The sequence below is a fragment of the Podarcis erhardii genome (genome assembly GCF_964252035.2).
Source record: "Podarcis erhardii genome assembly, chromosome: 2".
NCBI lineage: Eukaryota > Metazoa > Chordata > Lepidosauria > Squamata > Lacertidae > Podarcis > Podarcis erhardii.
The window spans coordinates 119612879-119627571 of NC_138498.1; the positions used below are offsets into that span (position 1 = coordinate 119612879).

Consider the following 14693-nt stretch of genomic DNA (forward strand, 5'->3'; position numbering starts at 1 on the left):
CCGGCTCCCTCAGCCAGTAAAGCGAGATGAGCACCGCAACCCCAGATTCGGCCACGACTGGACCTAATGGTCGGGGGTCCCTTTACCTTTACCTTTATCTCCCATTGGTGTATCAGACACTTCTGGGAAGGTCACAGGCAGGGCAGAACTTGTAAACAAGTTGTTTATTTCATGGAAACAACTTAGAGGTGGTTTTTTTTAATGGTCTATACAATTTATTTTATTTAATGGAAGAACTTAAAACCACTGAGTAATTATTATTTTTTAAGCATTTAGTTCAAAGGGGGAATATGATCCTTTGACTGTGTCTGTGTCTACATACATACATACATACATACATAAAGGCAAAGGGACCCCTGACCATTAGGTCCAGTCGTGGCCGACTCTGGGGTTGTGGTGCTCATCTCGCTTTACTGGCCGAGGGAGCCGGTGTACAGCTTCTGGGTCATGTGGCCAGCATGACTAAGCCACTTCTGGAAACGCCGTTTACCTTCCCACCGGAGCAGTACCTATTTATCTACTTGCACTCTGACGTGTTTCGAACTGCTAGGTTGGCAGGAGCTGGGACGGAGCAACGGAAGCTCACCCCGTTGTGGGGATTTGAACCGCCAACCTTCTGATTGACAAGTCCTAGGCTCTGTGGTTTAACCCACAGCACCACCCGCATCCACATACTTACATACATACATCCTAGCAAAAAAAGGGTGTCATTTGTATTGGCACATAATCAAACTGAGATGTCTGACTGCAGACAGTTTCTTCCACTGATCATAAAGATTCTAAACTGGCTGTAGACTGGTGAGGGGTTTGCCAGCTATTAGGACCATACAGGAAGACACCAGAAATAGGTGATAAAAGGAGATTTTATTTCGGGAATCTGAATCCCTAATACAAACAAGAAATCTGAAGGTAAGAGCAACAGAGAGCAATATAAACTGACACATGCAAAACAGCAAATACATTTCAAGAGAGGCTGATTCTGTCCAGATGTAGCCATTTCTGAGGAGGAGACAACCTCTTGGCATAAAAACACCAGCTTCTATACTTTCCATTTGCTTTTGCCAAGCATAGTTTCTGATGTCAAATTGTTCACATTCCCTTTGGTTAGCATAAATACCAGGACATGTCTAAGAGCCAGTGTGGTGTAGTGGTTAAGAGCGATAGACTCATAATCTGGGGAACTGTGTGGTGTAGTGGTTAAGAGCGATAGACTCATAATCTGGGGAACTGGGTTCGCGTCCACGCTCCTCCACATGCAGCTGGTGGGTGACCTTGGGCCAGTCACACTTCTCTGAAGTCTCTCAGCCCCACTCACCTCACAGAGTGTTTGTTGTGGGGGAGGAAGGGAAAGGAGAATGTTAGCCGCTTTGAGACTCCCTAGGGTAGGATATCAAAGCGGGATATCAAATCCAAACTCTTCTTCTTCTTCTACGTTTAGTGCTATTTTTCTAGAAAGATTATTGCTGGAACTCACCCTTCTTTCTCTTATAATGACAATGGTCCCCACCTGAGAGGTGCCAGAACTGAGTTCCTGTGAGTTCCAGCTAAAAAAAGCCCTGCCTTGTTGAGGTCATCACATGTATCCAACTGTTCCCATTTCGTCCTGTCTGAGTCTGACAACTCTACTTCTCCAAAGACCACCCATCTCCTACCTGACTACCAAAACTCAATGACCCAACCCAAAACTTCAAGTAATGTTCTTCCATGCACTAACTTTTCTTGTAGAGCTTTTGCCCCTCATCAAGACTCATTAGCAGAAAATATTTCTCTTCTCCAAACTATTCATAAATGTGTAGATTCCCATGAGACTTTTTAACAATTTTCTTGATTCTATTACATCCTTAACAACAACAATCCTTAATCCCAACAACAAGCTGTGGTTCCAGTCGAGATTTCGGTGTGAACTTCAAATGCTACAATTCTATGATACCCTTAGAGCTAAGAATCAAATATCATGCTCAGTTTTTTCTTGTCAGATGCTCTCTCATGTTCAGATCTGGCCTCAGTATAATAATGTAGCACTTGGGAATGAAGATGCAGCCTAGAAGCCCAGCACTAGAGGCCAAAATAGAGAAGACCTGCACGGCTACCATGTATTTCCCCTTTGTGCTCAGGTAGGTGGGCACAAATGAGACCCAAACGCTGCAGAAGACCAGCATGCTGAAGGTGATCAGCTTGGCTTCATTGAAATTTCCAGGCAGCTTCCTGGCCAAGAAAGCCACCGTGAAGCAGATGGCAGCCAGGAAGCCCATGTAGCTGAGGGAGCCATAAAACATGAACACAGACCCTTCATTGCATTGCTGGATGATCTCTCCAAGCTGGGAATGCATGTCAGACTCTGGGAAGGGTGGACAGATTGCCAGCCAGATGGTGCAGATGAGAACTTGGACACTGCAACAGGCAATGACAATGGAGTTGGCCAGACTCTTCCCCAGCCATCTCCTTACCCTGTTCCCTGGCTTTGTGGCCAGGAAGGCCAGCACCACAGTGATGGTTTTTGCTAGCACAGAAGAGACAGCAACTGAGAAGATATTGCTGAATGCTGTTTGACGAAGAAGGCAGGTGGCTTTCCTTGGCTGGCCGATGAAGAGGAAGGAGGACAAAAAGGAAAGCAGAAGAGAGATGAGGAGGATGTAGGAGAGGTCCCTGTTGTTGGCTTTGACTATGGGAGTTTCTTTGTATTTAATGAAGATTCCTAACACAAAGCCTGTGGTTAAGGAGAAGAAGAAAGAAAGGGAAGCTAGGAGGCTCCCCAAATATTCCTCATAGGACAGGAAGACGATCGCTTTGGGGACACATTGATCTCGGTCCTCACTTGGATGCTGATCTTCTGGACAATTGGTGCATTCATCAGCATCTGCATAGAGGAAAAGACACTTCAGTATCCTAACATCAGTCACACGCCTACAATGAAGAAGAAGAAGAAGAGTTTGGATTTGATATCCCGCCTTTCACTCCCTTTAAGGAGTCTCAAAGCGGCTAACATTCTCCTTTCCCTTCCTCCCCCACAACAAACACTCTGTGAGGTGAGTGGGGCTGAGAGACTTCAGAGAAGTGTGACTGGCCCAAGGTCACCCAGCAGCTGCATGTGGAGGAGCAGAGACGCGAACCCGGTTCCCCAGATTACGAGACTACCGCTCTTAACCACTACACCACACTGGCTCTCAACGGTCTTATGCTGTTTCAATTTTGAGGAAAGGTGGGCATAAGGGAGAAATCAGGAAAGAGGATTGTTTTGTAGGGAAGGAGAGAGGCAAACATTCACAACTAGAAAAGTCTCAATCCATCAACTCATTCCCACTGGCTTCTCTTAGAACAGGAGGCTTTGATTTTATTGAGCAGTACTTATATCCTTGAGGTTTCATATGAGTTAATCTTTAGTGATGAATGGGTGGATTTCAAAGATCTCTAAAATTATATGGGTTATGTAGTAGAAGCCAATATGAGAAATGAGAAAATAACTATATAAAAACCACAAATCAAAATTTTGTAGAAAAGCTACCATCATTAAATACAGGTTAATTCTACATGCTTGACCACATGGGCAAATAAAATTCCCTGGTGCTGGGGGTGGGAACAGGGGAGCCCTCCCTGAAGAGGGTATTTCATTCATGAGGTGCCATTACTAGCATCATGTTTGGAGTGCCTCAGAAATTAGCCCCATCCTCCTATCAAAGGTCCTTTCCTCTGATATCCTCCCCTACCTTCCTGAGTGGAGATGGTCCCTTCTGAGCATGGAGCACAATCATAGCAGCACGACGGCTTCCCTTCCTGGACCTTTTTGGCAAATCCTGGGAGACAGCTTTCAGTGCATCTGGAACGAGGAACTATCTAGACGTAAAGAGATTGAGCACCAGGGAGAAAGTGTCAGTAGCAATTGTGCTTTTGGATTACAGTTTATACCTGTTTACTCAAGAGCAGGTTGACACTGACAAACTGGAACGTGTCCAGAGGAGGGCAACCAAAATGGTCAAAGGCCTGGAAACGATGCCTTACGAGGAACGGCTAAGGGAGCTGGGCATGTTTAGCCTGGAGAAGAGGAGGTTAAGGGGTGATATGATAGCCATGTTCAAATATATAAAAGGATGTCACATAGAGGAGGGAGAATGGTTGTTTTCTGCTGCTCCAGAGAAGCGGACACGGAGCAATGGTTCCAAACTACAAGAAAAAAGATTCCACCTAAACATTAGGAAGAACTTCCTGAGAGTAAGAGCTGTTTGACAGTGGAATTTGCTGCCAAGGAGTGTGGTGGAGTCTCCTTCTTTGGAGGTCTTTAAGCAGAGGCTTGACAACCATATGTCAGGAGTGCTCTGATGGTGTTTCCTGCTTGGCAGGGGGTTGGACTCGATGGCCCTTGTGGTCTCTTCCAACTCTATGATTCTATGATTCTATAGGTCCCATTAATCTCATTGGGGCTTAGCTGCAGAGAAGTGAGCACAAGATTGCAGTCCAAGTATCATATGTATTATTTAAAATGTTGTTAGAGCGTGGCAGATGCCATAGTTAATAAAATGACAGATATAATTTCCCCTACCTTCTTAAATAGATTGGGCCATACAATTGCTTCCGGATTAATAGTGAACTTCATATTTGAGGACCCCTGTCTCTCTATTCTCCCAATCTTCACTCTAGCAAGAGAACTGTTGGGAAACAGCACCAGATTCACGATATCGAAGTCAGCGGCCACTGCTCCATCTTCATCCAAGTACTGTTCATCAGCTGAAGTATTAGTATAGAAGCGGACTTCTTTCAAGAAAGGATGGAGCTGGAATGACAGAGGAAACTCCAGCATTGAGAGAACATAAAACCACAACTGGGACTCTGGGTGGATTTCTGCCAGCAGGTGAAAACAATGTGATTGGATTAATTTTAATTTCATTCCTATTTTTTCTTCATTGCATTCTTATGGAAACCACCCAGGGATACATTGATGTGATGAAAGGTGGCTTATAAATTTGAAGAGCATCTGCTTTGCTCTCAGAAGGCCCCAAATTCAATCTTCAATTGCATATCCAGGAAGAGCTGGAAAAGCCTCCCTTCCAAAAACTGTGCAGAACCACTGCTGGTGTGTCAAGGTAGACAATACTCAGCTAGGTAGAACAATGGTATGGCTCAGTTAAAGGCCGCTTCCTGTGGTCCTAGCATAGTGATTCCAGAGCTGGGACAATGAACTGCATTTTGTAATATTGAATGAACATACCTGCCATGACCATAGCCTTTGAAGTTCCAACCTGCCTCTTCCTCCCGTAATTGAAATCCGCTTTGATCTGGATGAATATGCTGCATTTAAGGCCCGAACCACAGTTTGGATACTCAAGTAATTGACGTAGCTGTCTTGCGACTGGATTCTCTCAATCTCTTCCTGGGGCAGCAACTTCAGACTCTCCTGCTCCCTGCATTTTGTCAAACCCCTCACAGACAAGTCCGGCATTGAATATGAACAATCAAATATTTTTTCTGAGCAGCTTAAACAAAGCGAGGTCACTGGCCCATAGTAATCCTTGTTCGTCTTTTTTTTGGTCTTCATTACAAAGGACAAAGAGCCATGAGCATATCGGAAGCAGTCGGTACTGCATGATCCAAGTTTGTTCTGAAGACCTGTGGTTATCCAGACTTTCCCTCCTCCACACTGTCCCCTTTGAAGTAAGGATTCCACCTCTATGATGATAAAAAGTCCATACTGAGAATCTGCAGTGTAAACAAATACATTGACTTCTCTCCATATGGCAGGTAGTTCATGGGGTATCCAGAGCCAAGTCTTATGTTCTACTCTTTCGGTGAAGGCAATACAAATTTCCTTTTTGATCATCAGAGGCGTCAAGGTACTCAGGGACCTTTCTCCGTTGTCATTGTTTGGAGCAAAGAGGCCGACCCACGTCCACCGGAAATGCAGGAGGAGTTGGACCACCCCCTGGTACTGAGTGTCTTGCTTTGGAGTCATCCAGTAGACAAAAGGGAACTGGGCTTTATCATTAAGAACAAAGCCATAACTGAGCTGGTGAGGAAAGAAAGAGACTGGTGGTTTGATTTTCAGGACTAAGAGTGGATACTTCTATGTGAAAGAGGAGGGCAAATTTAATTGGAGCAAACCTCACATGGTGTGTGTGTTTTTAATATAGTATTTTTTAAAAAATAATAATCAATTTTTATAACTCTTAATTGCAATAATCTCTAAATATGGTTCCTCACTTCATGAAAGACAATGATTTAAAGCATCGTACAATGTAAAGTGGGACGCGGGTGGCACTGTGGGTTAAACCACAGAGCCTAGGACTTGCCAATCAGAAGGTCGGCAGTTTGAATCCCCATGACGGGGTGAGCTCCCATTGCTCAGTCCCTGCTCCTGCCCACCTAGCAGTTCGAAAGCACATCAAAGTGCAAGTAGATAAATAGGTACCACTCCGGCGGGAAGGTAAAGGGCATTTCCCTGTGCTGCTCTGGTTTGCCAGAAGCGGCTTAGTCATGCTGGCCACATGACTCGGAAGCTGTACGCCAGCTCCCTCGGCCAATAAAGCGAGATGAGCGCCGCAACCCCAGCGTCAGCCATGACTGGACCTAATGGTCAGGGGTCCCTTTACCTTTACAATGTAAAATCCGTTACATCATCCTAAGTTTTCCCTACTGTCTGACTAGGTGGCATATGTTGCCAGGTGTGTTGGACCTAAACCCAATCCAGTCTTTATTACAGTCATAGACCAGCATAAGTAGGGTGGGGAACAATCATATAAAACCTGTAAAACATTTTGGAAAGCTAAAATTATTAAAACAGAAGGTATATATAAAAGACTATTAGAATCTAAAAAAGGCTAAAAGAATCTAAAAGAAGGGTTGGGAGTATTAAAAAAAATGGAAGAGCATAAAAGGTTAGTATATAAACAGAAATGGCCAGTGGTTTTTTTTAAAAAAAATGTCTAGGGGTACTCTCATTTTCCTACTCATATTGAAATACTGCCCCTCAATGAGGCCAATATGGATGTTCATTAAATCTAGTTTATGGCACAGGTCACCATCCACCGAATTTTAAACACTGCTATGCAGAACCTGGCAACAATGTATGTTATAGCAGGGTTGGCATCTGAGGAGGACCTGAACCCATTTCTTACCTGTGGGATCTTGTAGATGCCCAACATGCTTGCAATGTGTGTGGAGATGTCGGATTCACTCGCTTCAAGAACAGCCAACAGCTTTTTCTGTCTTCCACACCTGTAGTTTGGAATATTGATTTCCCCACCAGCAAACAGGTCTATCAGGGCATCGGAAGTCATTCCTCCCTGAAAACTGGTATCATAAATGCTATAGCCGAGGGTGATGTTTGGTAAGAGCCTGGGGTTATTATTTATTTCCTGAACAGCAAGGGAGAATGAAAGAACATGTGCGCTCCTCTCATCCACCCAGCTGCAAAAATAGTGTGTCACACAGTTACCATCAATTCCGTGAAAATGAAAGTCACATTCTTTTTTGTAATAATCAAAGGAAGGGGGAGAGAGGAGGGGAAACTGGAACACAAATCAGCCCCTTTTCTGTTGATCTCAGATGCCCTCCAGGTCCAGTGGTTTGCAGCCATCACTGTATCAAACGACCTCCCAGGCAATGTCTCACAATGGTTTCCCAATATTGATCTGCATATTTCTAATGGGGACATGGGAAGAGCAGCCCCACAGAGCAGCCAAGAAGTCTTAGCGATGTTGGGCTGTGCTGGGAGCCAGAGAAAATGGTCCTGGAGCCAAACTGAGCCCACAGGCTGCTTTGCACATGACGAAGCACAGTAGTCATTTACAATTTGGAGCTGCATAGATTTTGTTGTGCGTGGGTGAAATAATTGTGCAGTTCCAACGTCACTTACTACAGAAGACCTGCAGCTCAAACACATTGCACAGCATTTCCTACATTTCAGAGAACAAGTTATTCTTTGGAGAGCAGCACACATCAAAACTACTACCAATTACGTAAATTGCATTATAAAATACTTTGAAGCACTGCTTTTCACCAAGTGAACAGACATACAAAAATATTTAAATACAGTAAAGTATATTAACAACCATGCTTGTTTCAACCCCCAGGAAGGACCCATGACAGCTTCAGCTATTTACATATTATAGGTTTATAAGCAAAAGGTGCTTTTGTGTAACATTATCTTCCTACCCAGATCTCCCAGTTGTATTGCATCCCACTGAATGAGATGCTTCCTCAACAAAAAAAGAGGAGCCAATGATTTATCAGGGCTACCAGAAAACAGGGGTGACCCAGGTACTTCAAGAGAATTGGAGAGTGGGAAGGAAGCAGAAATAATTTACATCATCATTGTTGTTGTTTGGTTGTTTAGTCGTGTCCGACTCTTTGTGACCCCATGGACCAGAGTATGCCAGGCACTCCTGTCTTCCACTGCCTCCCACAGTTTGGTCAAACTCATGCTGGTAGCTTCAAGAACACCCTTCATGGATCACTGCTTTGCCATGGCGAAGGGGATTGAATAACTCAGAGAAGCTATGAACTATGCCGTGCAGGGCCACCCAAGATGGACAGGTCATAGTGGAGAGCTTTGACCAAACGTGATCCACCTGGAGCAGGAACCGGCAAGCCACTCCAGTATCCCTGCCAAGAAAACTCCATGGACAAAAACAACAGGCATATAATACATCATTACTTACCTATGAATTCTGATGAAGGGGTTTCTGGAAAAGGTGAAGTAATGTGTCTTTTCAAAGAATCTTGGAGATATGATTCCACTAATGAGGTGGTCTGCTGGCCGGTAAAAATTCACAGCAGAAAATATATCGGTGATCTCAGTCGGTGGGCACTTTACCCTCTGCTGCAGACCATAGTTTGCGAGAGACATCACCAGAAACAGTGTTATCATTCTGGGTCTCTCGGCTACACTTGCCTTGTGACTGTTCCTCCTCCCACTAACTGCTGTTCAGAAGACGCTCCACATTCTTGCAAATCAGAAGCTGCAGCGACTTTACAAATACAGGGAAGTGTATTTGTATGTCAAAGGGGGATTGAGGGGAAGGGCCAGAAATTCAATGGACAAGCATCTGTTTTGCACCCAGAAGGTGAGAAGTGCAATCCTGACTCACCTCTCCAGGTAGTGCTGAGGATGTCCCCTTCCTGGAAAGCTGCTGCCAGTACAGATCAAAAAGGCAGCTTCCTATGTTCTGATTAAGCTTCACACAAACTTGGCTCCCCAATTCACCTGCCCTATATATTGGCCCCAAGGACTCTGTGGCACACGGGACAAGTGGAACAGACACAGTGGAATAAATAAACCACCAGCTGCCCTTAATTGTGATGTTACTTCATTGTTCCCAAATGCAATCTTTGAGAGCGGAGGGTGTGAGGATCCCTTAGAGGATCAGAAGAGATCATGGTGGTTCAGAGAAGTGTAAAGAGAAGAGAGGATTCCTCTGGAACTTCAGAATAATAATAATAATAATAATAATAATAATAATAATAATAATAATAATTTATTATTTGTACCCCGCCCATCTGGCTGGGTTTCCCCAGCCACTCTGGGCGGCTTCCATAAAAACCAAAAATACACTAAAATATCATAGATTAAAAACTTCCCTGAACAGGGCTGCCTTAAGATGCCTTCTGAATGTCAGGTAGTCATTTATCGCTTTGACATCTGATGGGAGGGCGTCCCACAGGGCAGGTGCCACTACCGAGAAGGCCCTCTGCCTGGTTCCCTGTAGCCTTGCTTCTCGTAATGAGGGAACCGCCAGAAGGCCCTCGGTGCTGGACCTCAGCGTCCGGGCAGAACGATGGAGGTGGAGACGCTCCTTCAGGTATACTGGGCCGAGGCCGTTTAGGGCTTTAAAGGTCACCACCAGCACTTTGAATTGTGCTCGGAAACGTACTGGGAGCCAATGTAGGTCTTTCAAGACCGGTGTTATGTGGTCTCGGCGGCCGCCCCCAGTCACCAGTCTAGCTGCCGCATTCTGGAAGCAGAGCTTCAGTAAAAAACATGTTTACTGAATAGACTGACGTGGTTCAAAGAGAGAGAGAAACAAGTTTGACTGATCTTTATTGCCCTCTTAAGAGGCTTGGAGCTGATCAGGCCAAAGGCTCATCAAGTCCAGCATCCTGTAATCACAATGGCCAATGAGTTGCCCCAAAGGGAAGCCCACAAGCTGAAGATGAGCGCAGCAGAACTTTCCCTACATGTGATTTCTAAAACCCATCGCACAGGTGCCATCTCCTTCCACCCACGCTCAGTTGCATTTACTGGAGTTTCCCTGCACTCACATTTGAGCTGTCTCCCAGTTTAGTTTCCTTACCCTAAGCTCTGGAGTATACCAAGGAGCCCAGTGTGTTCCACAAAGTGAAAGAGGGGGCTCAGGGTCATGGGAGTGATTCATGCTCTTATGTAGCTGAATTGCTTCATACTTTCTGAATGTCCCATGGTCTTAGCTTTGTTCTGTGTTACAGTGTTCAAAATTAGCCAGGCTCCAAGGACTCTGTGGCACATTTTGCACTTAGCTATTGGCCAAGGTCAATGGGGCACCCAAATAGTTTGTTAGGGCAGAGAAGGTGTCGATTGACTGTTGGCAGTAACAAGTCCCCAGTGATCCAAGGAATCATCTTAATAATGTAGTTATGGAGTGGCCTGCAATGAGTGACCCACTCAAGAAATGAACAAAAGGTTTCCCCAAAGGCTACTGAACAACAGCCCTTATGCTTGAATGGCTCCTCTCCACTGACTGGGCATAGCAGGACCTCAGGTTCTGCTATGGACACCTCCACCTGCAACACCAAGTGTTGCTTTTTGGCCTCATTTCTGCACTGAGAGTGTTTAGCAAAGTCCTAGTTGCCCTGGTGGCACACCTACTAGTGTGGTGTAGTGGTTAAGAGTGGTAGTCTCGTAATCTGGTGAACCGCGTTCACTTCCCCGCTTCTCCACATGCAGCTGCTGGCCAGTCACACTTCTTTGAAGTCTCTCAGCCCCACTCACCTCACAGAATGCTTGTTGTGGGGGAGGAAGGGAAAGGAGAATGTTAGCCACTTTGAGACTCCTTAAAGGGAGTGAAAGGCAGGATATCAAATCCAAACTCTTCTTCTTCTTCTTCTTCTTCTACTACTACTACTACTACTATCAGGGACTACACAGAAGAGGAATCGTGGAGACAGCCAACTCATCCTGACCCTTCCAAGGAGGAAAAGAAAGGCCGTATAGATTTAAAACAGGGGTTTAAGGTGGGTAACAGCTCAGAGGTAGATGAGGGGAAAATCTGGGAAATCATGGGACATCTGGAACAACACCTAGATGACACATTGTCATTAGAAAGCATTCCAGATCCTCCAACTCCCAGAACCCAGAGAGCCTTAAAAGTAGGAGACCAAAGAGCTCAAAGATAGAGGACATGTAGCAGCACCCCTATAGGAGACAATGAGCATGACAAATGAGAAGATGGGGGTGGAGATTCACCCGGGACAACGCCATTATCCAAGAGGCTGGGTTCTATAGCTTCTCTCTGTAACGATTGAAATAAAAAAGGACTGTGAGAAGTTCAGAAGTTCAGTCCACTTGTCGAGTGATACTCTGAGTTCCATGCACCCATTGAAGCAGGTGGACCATGGTGGGTCAGCACTTAACTTTGCTGGCCCCGGGGTGCCCTGCTTAAGGCAGGCAGTAGCTGACCAGCTAGATACAATGATCTCTCCCACCAATGGAGGCAACCCACAGCACTTGTACCTTATGACAAATAGGATGATCTTATAACGTGTAGCTGCTGCCTCCCGCGTTGTTTTTGCTGCCTTTTTTCAGTGACATCCCTGGGGTACAAGCCTTGGCAGTGTGTATAAAAATATTTGAGGGACCCCCACCAAGTTGATGGGCATTACCATCTAAATAGAATGCATGTGTCGCATCTTGTGATTGATTATGTGGTGCGAGACTTACTTCCCCCTACCAATATTTTATTCAAATTCACACCCCTGGCCAGGAACAATCTGGTTACCAGTAAGTTAAAACCAAACAGAACAATGATGCTTGTTTTTTGGTTAATTCACAACTTTGGAACTACAGAGATGATTTCATATAATTTATATACTGCTCAAAGCTGTTTACAAAAAGATCATATAACTAGGGGGATTCCAGAATTATTTCCACCAAAACAAAATCCTTTTTCCATATGCAAAGTCTGCAGCTAAGATGGCTCTTCCTTGGTGATCTAAACACATATTTCAGCAGACATTTTACCCCTCTGTGCTCAGTGTAAGTGCCTGACATAAAGGCAGCAAGTGTAATTCAGAATGTATTTGAATTACATCTATTCTATGGTTAGCAGAACCAGATCCATTGAGTAACTGAGCTTGTAGGGAAGGGAGGGTGAATGTTCAGGACGTGGGTGTTGGTGTTACAACTGGGGTGTTAGTTGCAAGTGCTCTTTTGCTGATATTTTGGAGGGAAAGTATTCTTTTTTGTTAAAGCTACTTCAGCTGCTCTGAATCTTGACTCAGTATTTATCTGACACAGGATTTTCTGTGCACCAGATTTCTCTCCCCCAGGCACCTGCACAGTGCAATGAATGACACTTTGCTGCTATTTATTCCGATGTTTGGACAATTACGAAAAATATCGCTTGAGTTCTGGGGAGAATAAATCACTATGATTCTGATAATTAAGGAAAACAAGGTTCACCCTACTTTGCTGGCATTTATGGAACATTAAAAGAGTATGTTGTCATATAAAGGTCAAGCTGACCTTTGACCCCCCCATAAGCTGGCCCAGGTAAAGACCAGGGAGCCATTTCTGTGCATTCTTGTTCTCATGTTTTCCTCCAGGTCTGCACCTGTGCCTTGAGCCACACAGAGACACAGGTGATGCATCTCCCCCTTATAATTATTCTTATTCTTGCCAAATCACCAGGGATTGAGACAAATCAGCCAAACATCAGAATCAAAGCTAAAGTGAGGTAATTTATTACACTGTGCCTGAAAAGTTTCTTGCAGAAAATATACCCTGTGCCATGGACCACTTTTCTTGTCCAATCTTCAGGACTCGGATTAATCATGAGATTGTAAGAGCACCCAAAGTCCATCCATTGAGCTTTTAATATACCTTTTCAGCTGTTTCTGGGTGAGCCAGCTTTTGTTGGTTCATCAACAGATCTCTCTTCTCTGTTGATGCAATAACAAAGTCTATTGTTTCAAGGACTTTTCTTTTTTCTCCTTCTGATTCCCCTTGAGCCTTTATCTAAGTTTTCTCTCCTACAAGCCCAACTTCATTTTCACTGGAAGCCCTGCCCACACTCTGGATCATGTTTAGCTATAGGATTCCCCAAATTGAATATTTTAGGGTCTCACTACAAACATGGTGTGTGTGTGTCAGATTGTGGCCACTCTAAGCAACTGGAACCGTCTCCCTCAGGAGATTGTGGACTCTCCTTCCTTGGGTGTTTCTAAGCAGAGGTTGGGTGCCCACCTTTCATGGATGCTTTAACTAAAATTCCTGCATTGGAGAGCGTACCAACTTATGGTCTGTCCGTGTGGTTTGGGAGCTGCACGGCCAGGGAAAAAACAATGCTATCCAGGGTTGTAAAGACTGCAGAGAGAATTATTGGGTGCACACTTCCCACCTTAGATCAAATCTATGCTGCCAGGTGCATAAGAAAGCGGCAGAGATAGCACATGATAGTACGCACCCAGGAAATGATCTCTTTCAGCTTCTGCCTTCTGGAAGAAGGTATAGGGTTATAAAGGCCAGGACTCGCCACCTGAAAAACAGTTTCTACGCTAATGCAATTCTGGTTCTAAACGCAGCATAAGGGGTCTCTGTAGCATAGTGTATTTTAAAATGGGGTTTTAGAGTTTTTTAGGGGTTTTTGAATGTTTTATGTAGTTTTATGTAGTTTTGTGGTAGTTTTATGTAGTTTTATGTAGTTTTTCAATTTCATTGTTCTGCAAGGGACAATGACAATAAAGATATAGTATCTTTTCTTTTCTTTTCTTAAATAATATTTATTGAAATTTTCCATATAATAACAAAACAAAAAGCAAAAATTAAAAAACACAAAAAAATATCCAAAAAAGAAAAACAATTAAAAAAACACATAATATTTAAAGAACCTTATTTTCCTTCACCTTATTTCTCAGACCTCCTCCCCCCCCTTCTTGCATTCCAATTTATGTTGTCTGCTCAACAAGTTCTTATCATTTTTCTCAACCTTAACTTAATAATTTCTTTATTCATGCTATTTATTTTAGCCTTATTTCTAATTAATTTAAAAAACCCAATTTTAACTTAATCCTAAACCTTTTTCCTAAAGTCGACCCAAATTTCCTTTCCACAATTTCCCCACATTCCATAAAAATCGCAAAAGTTATAAAAAGAAAAAAGAACTTAACAAACTATATTTTAACACCCTTTGGATTCCCAAATCCCACCCTCCCTTTCCCGGTTTGATCCCCAAATCAATGTCCATCAGTCCATCAATTCTCAGCCTGGATCCCAAACTTCCGAGGCTCCTAAAACTCTTTCCATTTCGCTCTGCCGGATTTTTTGACCATCCTTTGTGTTCAATACCAAATCTCGGGGAAGATCTGTCCCAATAATGACCATTTTTCTTCCAAACAGGCCTCTGAATTTAAAAGTGGAGCTCGAATTTTGTTCCTTAAATTTTTAAAAACTGTATGTCCCAAAAGCTCCAACTTCCATCTTGATCTCACTTGTGCTAACAGGCCTCTGATCT

General features: G+C 43.9%; 1 protein-coding gene across 1 annotated transcript; it reads right to left on the reverse strand.

Moving 5' to 3' along the window:
- Positions 1–1958: 1958 nt before the first annotated feature.
- On the reverse strand, positions 1959–8857 carry LOC309335210 (vomeronasal type-2 receptor 26-like; the record flags this gene model as incomplete). Its single annotated transcript, XM_081850083.1, has 6 exons — positions 1959–2857; positions 3705–3831; positions 4535–4765; positions 5201–5995; positions 7104–7395; positions 8649–8857. The coding sequence occupies 6 exons, from the start codon at positions 8855–8857 to the stop codon at positions 1959–1961; spliced, it is 2553 nt and encodes an 850-aa protein (XP_081706209.1).
- Between the last annotated feature and the right edge of the window lie 5836 nt (positions 8858–14693).